This window comes from Fukomys damarensis, unplaced genomic scaffold, assembly GCF_012274545.1.
Source record: "Fukomys damarensis isolate Sample0158 unplaced genomic scaffold, DMR_v1.0_HiC HiC_scaffold_10, whole genome shotgun sequence".
In the NCBI taxonomy this organism is placed as follows: Eukaryota; Metazoa; Chordata; class Mammalia; order Rodentia; family Bathyergidae; genus Fukomys; species Fukomys damarensis.
The window spans coordinates 12395263-12418839 of NW_022900922.1; the positions used below are offsets into that span (position 1 = coordinate 12395263).

Below are 23577 nucleotides of genomic sequence, written 5' to 3' on the forward strand. Positions count from 1 at the left end.
AATACTGTCATTTAACACATTGGATAATGATGTATTTCTAGTTTTTTAGTGTTGCAAAAAAGATGCTAATGAACATCACTGTACCTTTCGATTTGTGCACATAATTGATTAGGGTGAATTTTTGTACAAAAGGGTATATGCATTTTTTGTATATCTTTTTTCTTTTTTCTTTTTTTTTGTACCATGGCTTGTGAGGCAGGCAGCAGAACCACTGAGCTTGAGCTAAATCTAAATCCCTGGAGCAGTGTGTGCATTTTTTTAAAGACATATGATTCCTTCCTAAATGGAGTTTCAGTGATTTGAATAATTGTTAGCATTGTATGAGAATGCATCTTTCCTACATGCTTTTCCTTTTTAAGTGCAGTAGTGCCTCAACTAAGTAGTAAGAGCCAAGCATTGGGTCTCAGTTTTTGAAGGAAGCTGTTCTTCAGTTTGTTCATACATAGTTCTGAGAAGATACTTAATTGAGAATTTACTGTGTGCCAAGCATTGGGACCATATCAAGAGATAGGAACTAGGCATGGTGGTGCACTCCTATAATCCCTGCACTATGGGAGGCTGAGGCAGGAGGATTACAATTTAGGTCCAGCTTGAACAACTTAGCGAGACCCTGTCTCAAAATAAAATTTAAAAGAAAGATTGGGGATAGAGCTGAGTTCAAAGACCTTGGGTTCAATTGTCAATACCAAAACGAAAATGCCTGCCCTTAAGACACCGCCTTACTAATGGGGAGAGAAGAGCTAATGCTAGTATTCTGTTTAACATACTGTGGGTGAAGCACTGTTACAAGCATTTACCTCTGTTAACTAATTGGTACACTCCTTTGGGGCTGGAGCCTGTCAGCGGTGAAAGTCGTCCTTGTCTGTTATACAGCATGTGCAGACCGTAACCCAGACGTGTGTCATTCCTGTGGGGAGAGTAACCTTCTAAAGAAACTAGGGACACTGGAACTGCGCTGGGTGCTGTCCAGAAAGATCTGAAGCCTGTGAACATTTCCTGATTCTCAGGAAGATTGGTCTTAGCAGGAGAGAGTTGATGCCCCTGGGAGTGAGCAGGGAGGCGAGGGCCTTTGTGGGTCCACCATGGCTCAGCTTGAAGCTCTGCTGTGCCACCTAATGGCTGTGATATGAGGCGTTGCCCTCATTGTTTCTCTTTCCTCCTCTGTAAGGAGGTGCTGTGCTAGGCAGTTCAGAGGGTTGTTCTGTAGATCAAGGTCTTGACGTGTGCAGACTGCTTTTAACCTGCTGCCGGGCGGCCATTATAGGCTGTCTTCTGCCGTTACTGCTGCTGCTTTTCATAGGGACTTGGGCTCTTGTTCCCAAAGAGCAAAGTTTCTTCCCAACTGCAACTGCTGCAAATGTGATTGTGTTGGTCTTGGTGCTTGCAGCGTTGTCTTCCCTATCACAAAGAAAAAGTTAGGCCTCCTGTTAGAGTGGGCAGAGCCAGCCCAGGCTCACTTCTTTCCTGTAGTCTCCTGGGCCCAGTGCTTCAGCCGCAGAATGTGCTAGGCTATAGTCTCCCTCTTTCTGACCAGTCTTCAAGGCTTAGTTCCCATGGTAACTTGAATTTTAGTCTGCTTTCCACTTCCCCTGAAATGATTAGTCCTCATTCAGTTTCATGATGATTATTTGAAGCTATGGGCCATTCAATTTTTATTTCTAATCTTCACATAATTCATACTTGGTAAATAGACACAGTGTCTAAAAGATAGCTTATGTCTGAGAGAAGACTCGCCCTAAATTTACTTAACTGAGCATATACTGTATACTTGGTTTAAATTTTTTTCTGATTAGAAAAGTATAAAACTAATATTCTCACTGTTGGAAATTCAATAAAACTGATATATAAAATGGTAACATTCATCATAGGGAATTTGTACCTGAACATGATATATCTGTTGATTTGTCATTGATGGCTTTTACAGACTGAGAAAAAGACCATCTATACTGATTTTCTGTAGGGTTTTTTATCATGACTGGGTGTTGGACCTTGTCAGACGCTTTTTCTGCATCTATTGAGAGGATCATAATAGTTTTTGTCCTTGATAAAATGGTAACATTCATCATAGGGAATTTGTACCTGAACATGATATATCTGTTGATTTGTCATTGATGGCTTTTACAGACTGAGAAAAAGACCATCTATACTGATTTTCTGTAGGGTTTTTTATCATGACTGGGTGTTGGACCTTGTCAGACGCTTTTTCTGCATCTATTGAGAGGATCATAATAGTTTTTGTCCTTGACTCTGTTAATATAGTGTATTACATTTATTGATTTATGTATGTCGAACTATCCTTGCATCCCTGGGATGAATCCCATTTGGTCAGGGTGTATGATCTTGATGATTTGCTGCATTCTGTTTGCCAGTATCACATTGATAATTTTTGCACCTATGTTCATTAAAGAGATTGGCCTGTGGCTTTCTTTTTTGGTTGGATCCTTCTCTAGTTTTGGTATCGGGGTAATGCTTGCTTCCAGGAATGCATTTGGGAGTATTGCTTCCCTTTCAGTTTCATTAAAGAATTTGAAAGTAGTGGCATTAGGTCTTCTCTAAATTTTGTATAGAATTCAGCAGTGAATCTGTCATGGCCTGGGGTTTTTTCATGTTTGTTGACCGATACTGGTTTATTTTAAATTTTTGTATTTTCTTGATTCAGCTTGGTGTAATTCATGTGTATCTTAAGAATCTGTCCATTTCTTGTGTTTTCCATCTTATTAGAATAGGGGTTCTCAAAGTAGTTATTGATAGTCTTCTGTATTTCTTCAGGATCTGTTGTGATTTCACCCTTTTCATTTCTAATTGCATGGATTTGAGTCTTGTCTTTTTTTGATAAGGTTGGCTAAGTGTCAATTTTATTTAATCTTTCAAAGAACCAACTCTTCAATTCATTGATTCTTTGTATTTTTTAAAGTCTCCATTGGATTAATTTCTGCTCTGGTCTATATAATTTCCTCCCCCTATGAGCTTTGGGCTCGACTTGATCTTTTTTTAGAAGCTTGAGGTTCAACATTAGGTTATTTCAGCTCACTCTGTTTTTCTGATATGGAAATTTACCACTATCCATTTCCTTTGTTAGGACTGCTTTCATTGTGTACCATACATTTTGGTATATTGTATTGGCATTATTGTTTAATTGTAGAAACTAATTTTTTCTTTAACTTCATCTATGACCCATTGCTGGTTCAGGAAAGTGTTATTTAATATCCATGTATATGTGAAGTTCTTGTGGTTTCTTTTGCCTTTGATTTCCAGTTTCATCGCACTATGTCTGATAATATGCATGGGATGATTTCAGTTCCTTTGCATTCACCTAAGCGTGTTCCATAAACTATTATGTGATCTGTTTTGGAGAACATCCCATGTACAGCTGAGAAGAATGTGTATTCTGATGTCGTGGGGTGGAATGCTTTACAGACATGTACTAAATCCATTTCTTTAAAAGTTTGGTTCAGTTCTGATATTTCATTGATGTTTTGTCTACTTGATCTATCTGTGACAGTGGGGTGCTGAAGTCCCCCATTACAGTTGTATTAGTGTTTGTTTGATTTTTCATGTTTTAATATTTTATATAGTTTGGTACCCTGGTGTTTGGTGCATATATATTTATGATTGATATCTTTCTCTTGAATTGTTCCTTTTACAACGATATAATGACCTTCCTTGTCTCTCTTTAATCAGTCTTGGTTTGAAATCCACCTTGTCTAAAAATATAGCTACCCCTGCCTTTTTCTGGTTTCTGTCACATAGAGTATTGTTTTCCATCCTTGGACTTTCAGTCTGTGAATTTTTTTGTTTTGTTTTGTTTTTTGAGACAGGGCCTCACTATGTAGTTGAGACTGACCTGGAACTCACTATATAGCCCAGTCTGTGATTTTTTAAAAAAATAAATGTGCTTTTTGTATGCAGCATATTGTTGGATCTTGCTTCTTGATCCATTCTGCCAGTCTCTTTTGATTGGTGAATTGAAACCATTAACATTGATGGTTACACATGGTGTGTATTAGCGTGTCCTTGTTATACTATTTTCTTGTTTTTGATTCCCTGTCTTTTCCCTCTGTTTAATTGCTTGCCCTGCATGGTGGCATCATTCATTTGGGGTTCATGAAGTTGTAGGCTTTGTTATCTCTTTCTAGAATGTCCTTCAGAACATTTTGTGATGCTGGTTTGATAATCATGAATTTCCTCAGTGTTCTTTTTTGTGGACATGCCTTATTTCTCCATCAATTTTCAAAGATATTTTTGGAGAGTACATCAATTTGGGTTGGAGGTTGTTTTCTTTTAAGGCTTATAATATTTCACTACAAACTCCTTGACTTGAGGGTTTGTGTCAAGTCTGCTGTGATTCTGATGGGCTTTCTTTTATAAGTGATTTGTTTCTTTTCTCTGACAGCTCTTAATATTCTGTTCTTATGTTGAATTTCTGGAAACTTGACTATTATATGCCGTGGTATAGATTTTTTTTATCATGGTTAAGTGGAGTTCTATATGCCTCACTTATCTGTATGTCAAATTTATTTTCCATGCTTGGGAAGTTTTCTACCATTACTTCTGTGAGCAGTTTATGTCATTTGCACTATCTTCTGCTTTTTCACTAACTCCAGTCTTATATTGTTCTTCTTTGCATCATCTAGAGGCTGTTAGATTTTTTTTTTTTTTGTACTGCGGATTGAACTTGGGTCCTTGTGCTTGTGAAGCAGGCGGTGGAACCACTGAGCTAAATCCCCAGCTCCGTCCCTTGCTATTTTTAAGAAATCTTTTGTTTCATGATCTCTAACTGCAATCCTGTCTTTTTTTTTTTTTTTTTTTTTTTTTTTTTTGTACCAGGGATCGAATTTAGGACCTTAAGCTTACAAGGCAGGTGGCAGCACCACTGAGCTAAATCCCCAGCCCAATCCTATCTTCTGTAACTGATATTCTGTCCTCACATTGGCTCATTCTGCTGCATATACTTTCAGTGGAAATTTTCAGTGGAAAAAGACTGGATGTCTTTTTGAATCTGTTTCATAAATTTCATTTATTTTCTAGAAATGTTGGACATTCATGGTTTCTATCATTTTGCTAAGCTCTTCTATTTTTTTTTTTTTTCAAATCTGTGTCTACTCTTAAGAGTCACTAGCATGTCTTTCATTGTGGTCACTGCCTCTGTAGTTATGTGAGAGATTTTTTGGGGGTACTGAGAGTTGAACTCAGGACCTTGCACTTACAAGCCAGGCTGTGGAACCACTGAGCTAAATTCGCAGTCCTGTGAGAAATTATTTTTGATTTGAGTTTTTTCTTCAGCCTCATTCATTTGCTTTGTTATTTCAGTTGTTAGCATATCAGAGAGTCTCGGTGGGTGGCTTTTGGATCTACCCTGGGTTTCTCTTTGGTGAGCTGAAAGTCTGGGAGAAGGAATTGCATTTTGTTTAATTGTCTTCCCATTTTCGTTTTTTTTGTTTTAATTCCTAGGTTGATGATTATAAATTGCTTATGTTGAGTAGCTTTATCACTATTATTTAGAATCCTTAGGAAATGACTACTTCTAAGAGATGTCTACCTGGTGTAACTGGCTTCTGGGTTTTGATTCTGTTGTAAGATCCTACCTCTTCAATTTATTGGGCATGGAGGAGCTGCTACCTAACTTGTCCCATCTCCTGATTCTTTGGAACTGGTATTGTTTATGACCCTTAGGCAGTCTCAGTCTTGGTATTCAGGAAAAGCAGCTGATTAGAACAATCATGTCACACAGCCTAGAAAATGACAGATTTTGGTAACTATTAGTTTTACTCCTTTAACCATATGAACTAGATTTGTGGCTATATAATAAAATCCAAAACCAAAAAATTGTATATAATAAACAAGCCCTCAGTATAGTGATTTTACCCTTGGGGAGAAAATTAAAAAGAGGTTAGGGGAAAAAATGGAGGAATAGAAGAGAAGAAAGACATTAGAAGCAAGGCTGGAGGACATAAAGAGATTAGAAACTAGTAAAGAAAATAGAAGGGAAAGAAAGAACGAAGAAATAAAAACCAGAACAACAACAACAAAATGAGAAACAATGCTCTTACCATATAAAAGCAAGAAGGATCAAGAAAAAAATGAAACAAAAACAAAAGAAAAAAGAGGAAGAAAACAAAAAAAAGTCCATTTCAAGGCATGTTTTTCCACTGTCACTGGTAGACAAAGTAGACAGTCCAGATTCGTGATAATTCCATCAAGTTAGCCATACACCTGCAGTGGGGCAGTGGACAATCCTAGCAAGCCTGTACCTTCATTTCCACCAAAGTTTAGGCTGATCTCTGGCTGTAAGGCTGGGACCCAATTTTTTCCCAGACATTGTGTTTTCTTCCTGCCAGCTGAAACTCGGCTTCTTAACTTCCCATTGACTTAACTCAGCAGCCTTTCCCTGACACTGGAGCTGCTAGATGGAACCTGCAGCTTTCTCTGAATCTGGAGCTCAGTTAGCCCCTCTTCACAATGGGTACTGGCCAGTTGCCCTCTCCTGGGCAGGCACCTGAACCCAAATAACTCACCAGCTACTGCAGTCCATTGCATCCACTGCTCTTCCACTGGTGCGTTACTCTGTGGAGAACTCTGGGGTCATCAGTAGTCATGGTGTGTCTGCAGGTTTGAGCCACCCGTCCCAGGCAATGAGTCAGAGTCCAGGGGGAGCACACCACTTGCCCCTTCCTCCTTCATTGAAATCTCTCTCTTTGCTCTCCTGATGGGTTTCATTTCTTGCTTCAGATCTTTCCTGGTCCCATAGACCCACTTTCCTCCTCACGTTGCTAAATTCCAGCATCTGGACACCAAATCCTGGAGAAGCTCTTTCTCTGCCATTCACCAGTCCACCATCGTCTCAGAAGTCCCTTGTAGAACCTTTAGTTCATGATATTTAGAGATTGAAACTAGGGCCTTCACACTGTGTTATAGCCCCAGCAATATTTTTTGGGGGGGTACCAGGGATTGAACTTGGGTCCTTGTGCTTGCAAGGCAGGCAGCAGAACCACTGAGCTAAATCCCTGGCCCTTTTTTAAATTTTTGAGACGGGGTTTCACTAAGAAGGTAAGTTTCCCAGTTTGGGCTCAAATTTTTCGTCCTCCTGTCTCAGCCTCCCAGAGTGCTGGGGTTATGGGAATGTGCCAACCAACCATGGCTGGCGCTTTTCTATATATTTGTGAGAATGATTGTACAGAACTCAAATTGGACCTCAAATTCAAGAGGGAGTTAAAGTCACTTAGGAAAGGTATAGAAATCTATAAATAAGAAAATAGAATCTTTTAAAGGAAGAGTTCACTTCATATGTGCCTTCCATTGGTAATAAAGCTCTGTTTTTTAAGCAAAGACACTGACTGCACTATAAGCATTATCACTAGTTTCCAAACAGCCTTTTGAGGTACGTGTCATTTTCCCTAACTGAAAAACTAAGGAACAATACCATAGCTTGAGGTATGTCCGCAAGGTCTGCCCTGAGGGCTCCATAATGCACATTAATAATTTCATAGATAATGACGATTAAGGATATGTCTGCTATGTGACAGGCCAAGGGAATCCTATTTCTCACAATGTTTCTGTTTTGGTGGAGAAAAAAATTACAGCAAAAAAATTTGTAACCTACTGGCCTGTCTTGTCAGACAAATTTGATTTTCTATAGTTTCCTTATAATGCTGCTTAAATGAGACATTAGTATGAATACTTTATCTCTCCATTTCATGTATGAATTTTTTTAAGGTACTAGAGCTATATTGTATTCCCTACACCAGTAGTCATTCTAATTGCCTTTTTCTTCCACATTATGTATTCAACAAACATTCTTGAATTTTCAGTTTTATCTGGGTGTTCTACGAACTGGGGATACAGTACCCACTGGTTGGTGAGACAGGATCCTACCCTTGTGTTGCTTTCATTCCAGTGGACACTTAGATTGGCAGTAGAAAAATCACAGAATGATATTAATGATATTAATAAATGATATTGAAATAAACCAATGGTTGTGATAGAAATTGAGTATCAGTACCTTCTCTTGGCTCTCTGGAGAAAGCTGGAGGAGATGCTAGTGGAGCTGAGACCTGAGTATCATGGAGCCCGCCAGGCAAAGATAAAAGTGGGAACCACAGAGAAATTTGAAGATATTGAGATTTAAACATACATCACACCTTGGGGCAGATGGTGTAACTTTTCTAATCTCAATGTTTAATAATAATAATCACAAAAGAAAAGTTGTCCAATTTGACAAGGTAAAATGTACGGACTTTTGAATTTGTAAAAAGAGTAATAATAGGTGGCAAACAGCACTGAAAAAATATTTGAACATGTAAAATATGCAGAGGATTAAGATAAGTACTCTGTAAAAGGTTGACATAGAATAGTAACAAAAATAGAAGACAGAAAATGGCAAAGAAGCATGGCAAAGCAGTTCTCAGAGAGAAAGGCAATGTTTAAACATCACCAGAATCAGAGAAATGCAAATGAATAAGGAATCATTTTTTAGAATCTGTTGCATTAATGTAACTTCCTAAATCCTACAGTATGGGGTGTACAGTGTATCAAAACACTCCTACATTATTTTTGGAGATACTAGACAGCAAGACAGTATTCTATATGATTCTGTGAGTTCTATGATTAGCGACTAGTTTTGCTTTGAACTAAGGACTTTGCACTGAGCTGCATTCCCGTTCCTTAAGAATTTTTTGAGACCAGGTTTTTTTTGTTTATTTGTTTATTAAATTGCTTGGACTAGGCTCAGATTTGCATTTCTCCTGCCTCAACCTCTTGGAGTGCTGGGATTAGGTATGTGTCACTTTGTCTGACAGTAAGGGAGTAATTTATTAGGATGCGTCTACTCAGTGGCATATTGTATACATGAAGAACAGCTGTAACAGCTGCAACATCTGGAATTGGTTTTGATATTGATACAATGGGAAATGATACCATATCTGCAAAATTGACCGTATACTCTGTGTGTGTGTGTGTGTGTGTGTGTGTGTGTATTTGGATAGATAAGTGTGAAAGATATAATCGAGGAGCTGGGGATTTAGCTCAGTGGTTCTGCTGCCAGCCTCACAAGCGCAAGGATAATCAGGGCTACTACCAAAACATTAACAATGCTTTTTTAGAGTTGTGGTCTAAAATAAAAGTCTTAACCTAAATACCTAAAATCTAAATGACAGCAATAAAGAATTGACTCACTATTCATCTCTTCCCTGAAAAGAGCTTTGAAGGTACAATTGTGTGGGAAAGCCAAGACCTACATGGTCTCGTGTCAAGAAATCTTCACAAAGTAATGGTCAATGATGGAGGGGGAGTTCTCAGAGTCATTACGGTAAGACATCTTTTTGTTTGTTCACATTAATGATGGACTTTAGCTTGTTTTTAATACCTGGAGGTATTCTTAAATTTCCTTTCATACATTCCCTGGATCCCAGGCAGTATCAAACGATTCTTATGTGTTTTGGCATGTGGAGTAGACAGTGTTCCTGACCTACCATTATGAAGTTGAGAAGCTGAAATTTTCTGTATGATTAGTGACTAGTTTTGCTTTGAGATTGGTACCGTGTGTGTGTGTGTGTGTGTGTTGTGCATTGAACTAAGAGGCTTTGCACTGAACTACATTCTCAGCCCTTTTTAAAATTTTTTTGAGACCAGGTTGGTTATTTATTTATTTATTAAATTGCTTGGGCTAGGCTCAAATTTGCAATTCTGCCTCAGCAGCTCAGAGTGCTGGGATTAGGTATGTGTCACTTTGGTTAGATTGGTACATGTTAAAGTATATTTTATTCTCAACCATTTTTAAGTCAGCAGAACAGTTTAATAGTATTCAATACCATCTCACTTTGACAGTAAACTCAGTTAAAACACTGAAGGTGAAAAAGTTGAGGTCTGGGGATTTAGTTCAGTGACGCCATGCCTACCTTTCAAAAGTTGAGCCGGGTGCACCATTATACACCTGTAGTCCCAGCTACTTGGGAGCTGAGGCAAGAGGATTGCTTGAGTTTGAGACCAGCCTGAGCAAAGTGACAGGACACTGCTGCAAATGAATGAATGAGTGAATGGGAAATAAGAGTGAGTACTCTTTTCATTTCTCATTTTTTCAAATTTGCTTCAAATTTAAAACCTTTATTTATTTTTTTGTGACAGGGTCTCACTTTGTAGATCAGGCTAGCCTTGAACTCCTGGTGATCCCCCTGCTTTTGCCTCCCAAGTGCTGGGACTACAGGTGTATGCCACCATGCCTGACAACAAATCTTTTTTTGTGTGTGTGTGTGGTACCAGAGATCGAACTTTGGACCTTGCGCTTGTGAGGCAGACAGCAGAACCACTATGCCAAATGCCCTGTCCCTCCAATTTTTTATTTTGTTGTTTTTTTGGTACCGGGGATCAACTCGGGACCTTGCGCTTGTGAGACAGGCAGCAGGACCACTGAGCAAAGTCCCTGGCCCACAAATCCAGTTTTGACAGGTACATTTCTCAAATGTAGGATAGCAAAGAAGTGGTAGACATTCTAATGAAGAAGTTGTATGTATGGTGGTTTAGTAGGCAGCCTTGCATTCTCCTTGGTACTTTGGGGTAATGGTTAGCAATGCATTTTGCATTTAAAGTTACAAGCTCAGTGATTTCTTTGAATATTAAGCATATTCACCTGAATTGCTTTCTGAGTTTGAAATGCTTATCATGTGATATTCAACTCACTCAAAGTGTTTACAGCACACTTACGGTTAGGCAGGCACAATAACAGACCATCTAGGTCCACTGCATATAAGTCTACAGTGGTAGGAAGAAAGACATTAAAGAAATAGACCGCCAGATTCATACATAATTACACATGTAGCTTCAGAGGCCATATTTAGGATTTCATCCATGTTCTATGTTTAGGATTTCATCCTTTATTAAGAAAAGTTCTTTATTTAAGATAGAAAGTTTTAGGGCCGTGGATTTAGCTCAGTGGTTCTGCTACTTGCCTTGCAAGCATAAAGTCCCAAGCTCAATCCCTGGTACCAAACAAAAAAAAAAGTTTTATGGAAATTGTAGGGGTTTTTTTTCTTCATTATCTCAAGGAGGTGCTTTTAATACTGTATCTTGCTTCCTTAACTATGAAATTTTATTCAGGCTATTCAAAATTCTGTAATTTTTAACTTTTTTTTTTTTCTGTACGAGAATCGAACTCAGGACCTTACACTTGCGAGACAGGCAGTGGAAGCACTGAGCTAAATCCCTGGCCCTTAACTTGTTACCCTAAAGGAAATGTTTCCTGAGTTGAGGGCTAGTGATCTTGGAGGTAAAAATAGTTGTAGAGGATAAGATAGCTTAAATACTCAAGTAACCAAAGTGGGAGGGGGGAGGTTAGAAGAACCCCATGTGCAAATTGGAACTAAAAGCCATCCTGTGACCTGTGAGAGGTAAGTTAGTCAAGAGTTCTACCAAGTTCGAAACAAGTCCAAGTACTATACTATATTGCAAAGAAAAAGGAAGGGTTAATTAGCCATGGTGGCACATGCCTATAATCCCAGCATTCTTGGAGGCAAAGGCAGGATGATCACAAGTTTGAGGCCACCCTGGGCAACTTAGCAGCCTAGCAAGACCTTGAATCAGAATGTTGAAAACAAGAGGGGAGGGCATTGAAGATGTAGCTCAGTGCGAGGGCTTTGTGTTCAATACCTAGTAACTCAAAATAGTATATAAACCTTTTATGGAACTACAAGATTGGAATCTGTAGCATTCATGTATAGTAATTTTTTAAATAGTAAGCTACAAATCATACTTCAAATTAAATGACATGTTACCAAATTTACCTTAGAATGCTCTACTGGTCCTAAGACATTGTTTTGAATGGTACAATTCTGCTGAAAAGTTCTGTTTAAAGAAAAGAATGGCCAAGCAGTATCACTTCTGGTATCATACTTGCTGAACTGTACCTATAAAAGTCTAATCCGACCCACAACGGTAGCAAAGAGATCTGTTTGAGTAAGGGTATTGGCTAACTTGTGAGGTGAAGAGAGGTGACACTAAAAATAAAAAGTCCTCTGCTCCTAAGAGGCAAAAAGGATGTTGGATGTTGGCATGGTTGGCTCTAGGCATTTTAAACCCCATCAGTAATCAATATGGTTTCATCTGAAGTGTTTGAGATAGACTGTTGATTTAGAGGAACTTTTCTCTGCATGGTCACTTAATTTTAAGATACACTAAGATCTGTTTGAAGTTGTAAGAATTTTCATTTTCCAGAAATTCAAAAGTGTAATGATATTTTTAATTTTAATAATTTTTTATTTGATTAGGTCCTGATGTAAAATAAATTATTTTTTTATTATAGTTTTTCACACCAGAGAAACTATTTGGTATTTATACGTGTGTGACTTATTATTTCACTAAGGGGTATATGGTACATAAGATCCTAATGAGATAATTGACAATGTGAAATAGGAAGAAAAGAGCTTAAGGTGTAGGGGAAATGGGAAGGGTATGGGAAAGGTAATGAGGGAAAGAAAAAAACATGAGAAAATGAAAAAATTGAAATAAAGTATCTGTAAATAGGGAAGGGAGGAGGGAGGAGGGAGGGGGTAAAGGGAGGGCAGGGGTAAAGGGAGGGCAGGGGTATGGGGAAAAAATGAGAACCAAGACCTGTGATGTAAAGGTGCAGGATCCCAATAATGAATGTAACTGTACTGTATACCTAAATTGTACCAATGAACTCAATGAGAAAAAAAATAAATTAGTTTTTGTACTATTGTGGTAGCAAGTGCAAGAAGGTATGATTGTACATAAGTTGGAATTCTGAGCGTCTATGAACTGCTGATCTCTTAAGATTGTAACTAGGTAGCAAAAATAGAACAATACGGTACATAATCTATATCATTTTAAATCTGTACTGCACCAGCATCTTAGATGGATTTATCTTCTGTGGTGGAATCATACTAGAACTTTTGTCAAATTGGGTACAGGAATATGGGTTTACTTTTAGTAATGAAACATTGAGCACTTACGTTTTTGTTGCTTTCAGGCTGGGGAGAGTGCGCTGCCTCATGAGTATGTGGAAGGTGTGGAGGGTGTTGCAGGTGGTTTTATTTACACGATTCAGGGTAAGTTGACTGAAAAGAATATGGAACCTCATATACCTAATATTAATATCCTGATGTAAAAGATGACCCCTTGTAATTAAAGGAACGACTTTATTGAGATAAAATTTGTTTACCATATAATTTATCTTTTTCATGTGTTCAGTTCAGTGGATTTTGGTATATTCATGGAGTTCTGCAGCCATTTTCTCTAATGCAGGAATATTTCCCAGAAAACACCAGAAAACAGGCCCACACCTATAGCAGTCATTCCACATTCTTTCCTTCTCTTTAACTGTTGGAGTTTGATCAATCATTCCACTGCCAAGAAAAGGGGACAGTGAGGGCTAAGGAAAAAAAGACAATAGAGACTTATGTAATTTCAAAGTATATGGGGGGTGGGAGGTCAGTGCCTTAAAGCTGACGAAGACTCTGACCTCGCCACTATTTATTGGGTTCATAGGGAATATAAAGTGACTCAGAGCAGTGATAACCCTAAATTCAGGAGGCTCTTATATTCTGAGGGCAGCAATAATCATGAGGAGGAGGATCTTAGGTTGCTGAGGAGTTTATGCTGACTGGGATGGAGACATGAGCAGAATATCCGTACAACAATGGGCGGGATGTGTTAGGCCGAGAAGGAATTTCTCCCTTCCCAGGTGAAACCTTCCTTTGTATTACTGCTTGGTTCTTTTTTTATCCCATTCCCATCCTCAAGCCCCCTCCCCTCCCTATTGTACAAAAACTTTGTTTCCATTTTTCCCTTCTATTTTCGCTTTTTTTCTTGTGCCTTCCTTTCTCCCTCCCTCCTCCCTTGTTCCCCTTCCCATTTGAACACTTTCTCCATTTCCTAACAGCCGTTATACATTTCAGTCCTTATTTCCACTTTAGTTTCTCACACCGAAACAATGTGGTATGTAAACGTGTGTGGAGTTTATTTCACTTAAGGGTATGGTCTCAAGGTTCATCCATTTAGCTATAAATATCTGAAGCTCATCCTTCTTTTTGGCAGAGTAATACTCCATTGTATATTAAAAAACCACATCTTTATCTACTTGTCAGTTGATAGGCATTTGGGCTGTTTCCAAGATTTAGCTATTACAAACTGCTGCTACAAACATGGGTGAGTATATATCACTGTGGTGTGATGCTTTTAATTCAGGAAGATAGCAAGAAGAGGTACAGCTGGGTCAAATGGAACTTCTAGTTTTAGTATTTTTAAGAAAACTCCACGCTGACTTCCACAGTGGTTGCACCAGTCTGCACTCCCACCTACAGTGGACAGTGGAAAAGGGTTTCTTTTTCCCTACAGTCCCTGCAGCATTTGTTATTGGTTGATTTCTTGATAACAGACAGTCTGGAGTGAGATGGAATCTCATTGATGTTTTATTTTGCACTTTTTGAATGACCAGTGATGTTGAGCTTTTTTTTATAGGTTTATTTGCTGTTTCTAGTCTTCATCTGAGAAGTATCTGTTCATTTCAGATGCCAAGTTTTGCACTGAGTGTATAAATTTGTTGGGAGATCTGATTTTTTTTTTTTTTTTTTAGTTCTTTATATGTTCTAAATAATCCTTTATCTGTTTTTGTTGTTGTTGTTGTTGTTGTTTTGGTACTGGGGATAGAGCTCGGGTCCCTGGGCTTGCGAGGCCGGCGGAGGAACCACTGAGCTAAATCCCCAGCCCCAATAATCCTTTATCCGAGTAACTGGTGAAAATTTTTTCTCACACTGTGGGTTGTCTCTACTCTGTTGGTAGTTTCTCATGCTGTGCAGTTCTTTGTAATATTTCCTATATGGCCTGGGTTTTGTTCATGAAGTCTTTGCCTACTCCTATGTCTTCAAGTGTTCTCTTTCCAGCAGATTTCATGTTTCTTTTTTAATATTTAGATCTTAGATCCATTTTGATTTTAGCTTAGTGCATGGTGAAAGATATGGGTCTAAACTAGTTTGGTACCATCTCCATTTTAGATGACCTGTTTGACCAGCAGGCCTGTTACTCTTCATGATTAACTATGTGCTTATAATGGAATAAATTGCTTTTGTACATTAAAAAAGTATATGGGTCTAGTTTCAATCTTCAGCATGTGGAAAGTCTCCATTGAAGGTGTTTAACTCTTTTGTCAAAGATAAGGTGGTTGAGTGTGTCTGGAGTTATTTCTTCATCTTCCAGTCTGTTCCATTGATCCTCGGGGTCTGTTCTTTTGCCAGTAGTGTGTTTTTATCACCATATCTTTGTAATATAAAATCAGGGATTGTGGTACTTGCTGTTTTGCCTTTGTTGCCCAGAATTGCCTTTGCTATTCTAGGTCTTTTCTGGTTCTAGATGAATTTTAGGATTGTTTTTTCTTATTCTGTGAGGTATGCTGTTGGACTTATGATTGGGATTGCATTGAATCTGTGTAACAATTTTGGAAGTATGGCCATTTTCAGAATATTGATTGTTCCTACCCAAAAACAAAGGATATCTTTCCATTTTCTGATATCCTCTTCAATTTGCCTTTTCAGAGTGCTGTAGTTTTTTGTTTGTTTTGTTTTGTTTGGTACCAGGGATCAAACTCAGGGTCATTGAACTTGCAAGGCAAATGGCAGCACTTCTGAATCCCTGGCCCTCAGAGTGCTGTAGTTTTCAATGTAGAGGACTTTTACTTCCTTCATTAGATTGATTCCTAGGTATTTCCTTTTTTGGATGTTACTCTGAAAGGGATTGTTTCTCTAATTTCTCTCTCCCTGAATCTTTTATTTGTGTACAAGAAAGGCTGTTGATTTTTGAGTGTCCACTGTATCCAGCTGTGCCACTGAATTTGGTTATCAGATCTAAGAATCTTTTGGTGAAGTTTTTGGGGTCTTCTATATAAAGTATCATGCCATCTGCAAATAATGATAATTTGTCCTTTTTCTTTCCTATCCTTATTCCTTTTATTTCTTTGTCTTGTCTGATAGCTCTGGCTAGTGTTTCTAGAACTGTATTGAACAAGAGTAGTGACTGGGGGCCAGGGATTTAGCTCCATGGCGACATGCCTGCCTTGTAGGCACAAGGTCCTAAATTCAATCCCTGGTCCTGGGGGGAAAAAAAAAGTGGTGACAGTGTACATCCTTGTCTTGTTCCTGTTAGAGTGAAAGCTTTCCGTTTTTTTCCATTTAATATAATATTCGTTGTTGGTTTATCTACTACTAGGTTCCTAAAGAACTAGGATGTCTTCAGCTGATGTAATTTTGCCCTTGAACATCACAGCATCATGGGACCATGGAGGCCTCAGACAGCCCTAATCATAATTTGTGAAATGTTTTTTCCCAAAAATTATATAGCATGGCTCCTGGTTCCTGACACTTAACAACCTATAATCTACTTCCATTCTTTCTGAATTTGTCTACTTTGAATATTTCATGTATGTAGAATCATACATATGGTTGGGTTTTTTTTGTTTGTTTTGAGACAGGGTCTTGCTTGCTATGTAGTTTAGGCTGGCTTGAACTCATGCTGTAGATAGGCTGACCTCAAACTTGCAGCAGTCCTCCTGACTGCTGTGATTACAGCCATGTGTCACCACGCCCAGCCATACATATGGTTCTTCTGTCTAGCTTTTTTTTTTTTTTTTTGGTACCTGGGCTTGAACTCGGGTCCTTGCGCTTCCAAGGCAGGCCACCGAACCGCTGAGCTAAATCCCCGGCCCCGTTGTCTAGCTCTTATATAGCATAACATTTTCAAGGTTCAGTTCTACTATACATGTACCAATACTTCACTGTTCTATCACTGTGTGATATGTTGTATACATAGTATTACATTTTATCCATTTGATTGATAGACATTTGGATTGCTTCTGTTTGGAGAAGTTATGAATAATTTTGCAGTGTAGCCATATATTTTCAATTCTTATTAAATAGTTGGGAGTGGAGGTGGCTAGTCCAGTACAGTTATTCTGTGTTCAACCACTTCAGGTACTGCCAGACTACTTTCTTTGTGGGTTTCTTTTTTTCATTGAGTTTATTGGTACTTTTTAAGTATACAGTGCAGTTACATTCATCATTGGGATCTTGTACCTTTCCATGACAGATCTGCCTGTTTTCTAAAGCAGCTCCCCCATTTTACATTTCTACAATTGGGATGGGGATTTGTTTCAGTGGTTCCGCTCCCTGCCTCACAAACGAAAGGGCCCACATTTGATCCCTGGTACCAAAAAATAAATAAACAAACCAAAAAACAAAACTACATTTCTACAATTAATCAGTGTATGAAGGTTCCAGTTTCTCCACATCCTCAACACATTGTCTTCACATTCCAGTGGGTGTGGAATAGAATCTCACTGTGATGTTGACTTGGTTTTCAAAAAGACTAATGATATTAAGCATGTATTCATGTATTTGTTGACCATTTGTATATCTTTAAAGAAATATTATTCAGGTCATTACCTATTTGTAAAATTGGACTTTTTATTTTCTTTTTTAATTGTAAGAATTCCTTATGTATTCTGGATGCAAATACTCTTATCAGGTACATGCTTTGCAAATATTTGATCTTATTTTGAAGTTGTCCTTTCACTTTCTTGATGGTATCCTAAGATTATTTATTTATTTATTTGGTACTGGGGATCAAACTCAGGACCTTGTGCTTGCAAGGCAGGTGGCAGAACCACTGAGCTAAATCCCCCAGCCCAAAAGTGGTCAATTTTGACAAAGTTCAATTTTGTCATTTATATTTTTGCTGTCATATATAAAGATTAATCAGAGGTCACAAAGATTTATACCTTTGTTTTCTTCTAGAGTTTATACTTTTAACTCTTATTTGTAGGTAGGACTTTGATCTGTTTTGTTTTTTGTATTCTGCATGAGGTAAACATATTCCTTTGTGGATACCAGTTGTCCCAACATCATTTGTTGAAAATCACTGATTATGGGAATATAAATTTGTACAGTCTTGATGGAAAAAACAATGTGGACACTTCTTGAGAAACTAAAAATAGAATAACCATGTGATCAAGTGATCCCATTTCTGGATATTTACCCAAAAGACTTGAATTGAGGGGCCAGGGCTTTAGCTCAGTGGTTCTTTTACCTGCCTCACAATCACAAGGACCTGAGTTCGATCAATGGTACAAAAAAAGAAAAAAAAAAAAACCAACAACCCACAAAAAAGATTTGAAATGAGTATATTGAGGGAATGCAGCTATGTTTATTTCTGCGCTATTCACAATAGTCAAATTGTGCAATGAGCATAACTCTGGGTTTCACAAACCTATCCCTTACTTTTTTTATGGTAAATTTTTATTTTAGCGTAATAATAGCTGGCTGTGCTCATTACCTTTCCCTGAGGGATACCAGGAAGCAATCTTTGCGTTTATCAACTTGATATGATGAATGGCAAGGTGTGTACACTTGTACAAAAGTGTCAAACCAGGATTTTCACCCACATTATGTTCTAACAGGTTTTGTGTATATTTACCTGAGCATCACGCAGGATATAATACACCCATACCACGCTAGGATTTGTGGGGGGGGTACCAAGGTTCAAACTCGGGACTTTGTGCTTGTGAGGCAGGTGGTGGAACCATTGAGGTCTAAATACCTGGCCCTAGGATTTTTTTTAAGTTGACTTTTGATTTTTTGGTAGAATTAGCCCAGTTCAGTACAATGGCACATGAAAAATCAGATTTGCAAATTTTGGAGGAGGTCAAAAGTGAATCATTAGATTACTCATGAATGGTAAAATATGTGTTTTCATACCAGAAGAGTGGTGTTTGGTATATGATGTTGATGGTGATGATGATTTTGACATTGGCCATGTGAGCCAAAGTTCCTGTGACAGTGAAATGGAGCACGAAGACTGATCCAGACACAGGGAATGCAGACTTCCTTTGTTTGGATGATAGAGAGATGACTGTTGATCCTTTGTTTGGATGATACATGAAGACTGCTTTAGGTGTGATAACTGAAGTAAAGATTTTTCTTTTTTGTAGAATACCATTAGTATTTTCATTTAGCTCACATAGCTTTTTTATTTCTAATGTTCTTTTTAGACTTTGTACACCACAAGCCAGTTGATGTTGGAAATTTTGATCTTTCTGTATAAGCAATAAATACTAAAAATGCAATGCTATTACAAACTGTGCTGCTATAAACATAGGTGCACATATATCTCTGTGATATGATTCTTCTAATTCTTTTGGAAAGATACCCAGCAGAGGGATGGCTGGGTCAAACAGAATCTCTAGTCCCAGCTCTTTGAGTTATCTCTATATTGATTTCCATAGTGGTTACACTAGTCTGCACTCCCACCAACAATGGAGAAGGGTTCCTTTCTCCCCACAACCCCGCCAGCATTTGTTATTGTTTGATTTCTTGATAGCAGCCATTCTTTGTGGGGTGAGGTGGAATCTCAGTGTTGTTTTCATCTGCATCTCTCAAATGACCAGTGATGTGGAACATTTTTTCATATTATTTACTTGGTGCTTATATTTCTTTGAGAAATGCCTGTTCATTTCAAATGCCCATTTTTTAATCGGGTCTTTATATTTGGGGGGGCTGTTTTGAGTTCTTTATAAATAGTTGTCCTATTATGTAGTCCCTAGACTCAGCTTTCTCACACTTTCTTTTTTTTTAATCATTGGTTTATTGGTACATTTTAGGTATACAGTACAGTTACATTCATCATTGGGATCTTGGACCTTTACATGACAGGTCTTGGTTCTCATTTCCCCCCTCTTCTCCCTTCCCTATGTATAAACACTTTATTTCCATTTTTTCATTTTCTCATATTTTTTTCCTTATTTCCTTTCCTCTACCCTTCCCACTTCCCCTAGACCTTTAGCCCTTTTCTTCCTATTCACATTGTTAATTATCTCATTGGGATCTTATGTACTATTATAGTTTTTCACACCAGAGAAACTATTCAGTATTTACACATGTGTGACTTATTTATTTCACTTAAGAGTATATCCTCAATATGCATCCATTTTCCTATGACTGACTCTTAATTTCTCATTCTTTATGGTTGATTAGTATTCCATTTTATAGAAAAGCCATATCTTCTTTATCCAGTCTCCAACTGATGGGCAAATGGGCTGTTTCCAAGTTTTAGCTATTACAAACTGTGCCGCTATAAACACAGGTGTGCATATATCACTGTGATATGATTCTTTTAATTCTTTTATAAAGATACCCAGCAGAGGGATGGCTGGGTCAAATGGAACCTCTAATCCTAGTTCTTTGAGGTATCTCCATATTGATTTCCATAGTTGTTGCTCCAGTCTGCAGTCCCATCAACAATGGAGAAGGGTTCCTTTCTCCCCACAACCCTGCCAACATTTGTTATTGAGTGATTTCTTGATAGCAGCCATTCTTTTTGGGGTGAGGTGGAATTTTAATGTTGTTTTCATTTGCATCTCTCAAATGACCAGTGATGTTGAACATTTTTTTCATATATTTACTTGCTTTTATTTCTTTGTCTGAGAAATGTCTGTTCATTTCAGATGCCCATTTTTGAATCAGGTCTTTATATTTGGGAGGGCTGATTATTTCAAGATCTTTATATATTCTAGATTGTACTTTGTCTGAGGAGCAGCTGGTAAAAATTTTTTCCACATTGTAGGTTGTCTCTTAGTTCTGTGGATGGTTTCTTTTGCAGTGCAGAAGCTTTTTAATAAGATGAGATCCCAGTTGTTGATTTTTTTCTGCTAGTTCCCATGCTACTGAGTATTTGTTCATAAAGTCTTTTCCTATGCCATCGTCTTCAAGAGTTCTGCCTAACTTATCTTCCAGCAAGTTTAGTGTTTCTTTTTTAATATTTAGATCTTTAGTCCACTTGGATTTTAGTAAACTGTAATAGTACATAAGATCCTAATGAGATAACTGACAATGTGAAATAGGAAGAAAAGGGCTAAAGGTGTAGGAAAAGTGGGAAGGGTAGGGGAAAGGTAATAAGGGAAAAGAAAAAAATAGGAGAAAATGAAAAAATGGAAATAAAGTGTTTGTAAGTGGGGAGGGGAGCAGGGGGTGAAGGGAGGGCAGGGACAAGGGGAAAAAATGAGAACCAAGACCTGTCATGTAAAAGTACAAGATCCCAATAATGTAACTGTACTGTATTCCTAAAATGTACCAATAAACTCAATGAAAAACAAAATAAAAATGCAATGCTTAATTTTTGTGATATTTTTCCAGTTAAGCCCTCATTATTTACTATAATAAAACTCATAAAATTAATTATTCAATAAATCAATAGAAATATTCTAAAGAATAAACATGGGTTTGACCCACCTATGTTTATGTACCTTTATGACAAAAAATGTGTTATGCCCCTTGGGTTTTTAAGGAGTCAACCTAAGGATCTACCCACAAATAAATGGACAAAAGATGTGGATGTATACAGCAAATTCCTAGTCTTAGAAGAGGAAGAAATTCTAAAAAAAGATAAAAAGTTCTGTCATTTGTAGCAACATGGAATTGGAAACTATTATGCTAAGTGAGCCAGGTACAGAAAGATGAATACTGCATGTTCTTACTGATGTGTGGGATTTAAAACAGTTAAACTCAAAAGCCAAGAGGAATGGTATAAGAGGCTGGGACGGGGCAGTGGGGAAGTGATAGTCAGAGGATAAAAGCCTCAAAAAAATAAGGTTTTGCTTTTTTATTTTTTACTTTTTGGTACCAGGGATTGAACTTAGGACCTTGTGCTTGTGGCAGGCACGATGCCACTGAGCTAAATCCCTGGCTCAGGTTTTTGTTTTTTGTGATCTGTTCCCCAGTATGGTTAACATATGCTAATGGTTGAGTACTATACATTTCAAAATTGCAACAAAGTAGATTTCAAATGTTCTTATCATAAGTGTGTTAAATATTTGAGGTGATGACCTTTTTTATTTTTTTTGTTACTGGGGTTTGAACTCAGGTCCTTGCATTTCGAGGTAGGCAGAGGAACCACTGAGCTAAATCCCCGACCCTGGACTGTATTTTCTTGATGTAATTATTTCATGTATTAACCCTAATATCACTTTATAAAAAAATATATATGTATGTGTGTATATACCTGTACAGCTATGTATACCTCTAATTTCTCCATTATAATTCTCTAGAATGTAAAACAACCAGTGACTAAATGTAAGGACTTATTTCTGGAATATTCTATTCCATATGTTTCTCCTTATGCCAGTATACACTATCTTGATTATGCAGCTTTAAGATTCAAAAATCAGAAACGGGCCCCCAACTCTGTTCTTTTTGAAGTTTATTTTGCTGTTTGGGGTCTCTTGCATTTCTGTATGAATTTTAGCATCAATGTGTCATTTTCTGTAAAAAAAAAATGGGATTTTGTATAAGATTACATTCTGTCTGTAGCTCATTTTGGGAAGTGTTTTGATGTTAACAGTACGTAGTGTCAGGTCCGTGAACATGGGATATCTTTCCATTGATTTCTTAAGGGTACTTGGTGGATTTCAGTGTGCAGATCTTGCACTTCTTTTGTTAAATTCTTAAATGTTCTTCAAATGCTGTTATAAGTGGAATTTTTTATATTTAATTTCCAAGTTGTCCATTGCCGTTACATAAAATACCATTGAGTTTTATATATTATACGCTGCAGCCTTGCTGAACTCATTTACTAGCCAAGTTTCATAGGTACCTTAGAATTTTCTATACATAAGATCATATCATTTATTGTTACAGTTTTCCTTCCTTTCCAATCTGGATGCCCTTTTTTCTTTTATCTAATTGTCCTGGCTAGACCATGCAGTACAGTGTTGAGTATAGAAGTAGGAAGAGTATTCTTTTTTTGTTTGTTTGTTTGGTTTTTTGAGACAGGTAGTTGAGACTGACCTGGATGGAACTCGCTTTGTAGCCCAGGCTGGTCTCAAACTCACAGCAATCCTCCTGCCTCAGCCTCCCCAGTGTGTAGCCCAGGCTGGTCTCAAACTCACAGCAATCCTCCTGCCTCAGCCTCCCCAGTGCTGGGATTGCAGATGTGTGCCACCATGCCTGGCTAGGAAGAATATTCTTTATACAGTGGTAACCTTGGTTCTCAAATATGTCACTTGCAGTTTGGTTGGTTTTTTTTTTTTTTTGGTTTTTTGGTACCGGGGATCGAACTCGGGTCATTGTGCTTACAAGGCAGGTGGTGGAACCACTGAGCTAAATCCCCGGCCCACTTGCAGTTTGGTTGGCAAAATTTTGTTTTTATTTGTAAACTCTGCATCAGGCGATAATCATGACCACAGCATAACAGCAGCTAGCTGTGTGTGTCAGTAGCTGTGCTGGGGGAATACAGGAGGCCATCTTTGTGTTCACTGACTTGATATGACAAACAGCAAGGTGTATACCTGTATGTCAAGGTGTAAATTGGTGAGTTTTATCCACATACATTTTTGTGTATAATTTTTTTTGTTAAATGTTTTCTTTTGATTTTTCTTGTAGAATTAGCCCAATTCAGTACAATGTTGCATAAAAATCCACTTCTGCAACTTTAGGAAGAGGTTGAAATTGAGTTATCAGGTGACTTGGCTGCTAACGATGATTTGGATTATGTAAGCCAAAGAAATAGCAATATATCATGACTGATACGATA

The 23577-nt window shown here is 37.8% G+C and overlaps 1 protein-coding gene across 1 annotated transcript in view; it reads left to right on the forward strand.

Annotated features, from left to right (window-relative positions):
- Positions 1–23577, forward strand: part of B3galnt2 (beta-1,3-N-acetylgalactosaminyltransferase 2) — a 63420-nt gene that overhangs the window by 29863 nt on the left and 9980 nt on the right. Inside the window, exons 6-7 of the mRNA XM_019207186.2 lie at positions 9194–9304; positions 12977–13055. Coding sequence (XP_019062731.2) covers positions 9194–9304; positions 12977–13055 — 190 coding nt within the window. The remainder of the gene's footprint in view (positions 1–9193; positions 9305–12976; positions 13056–23577) is intronic.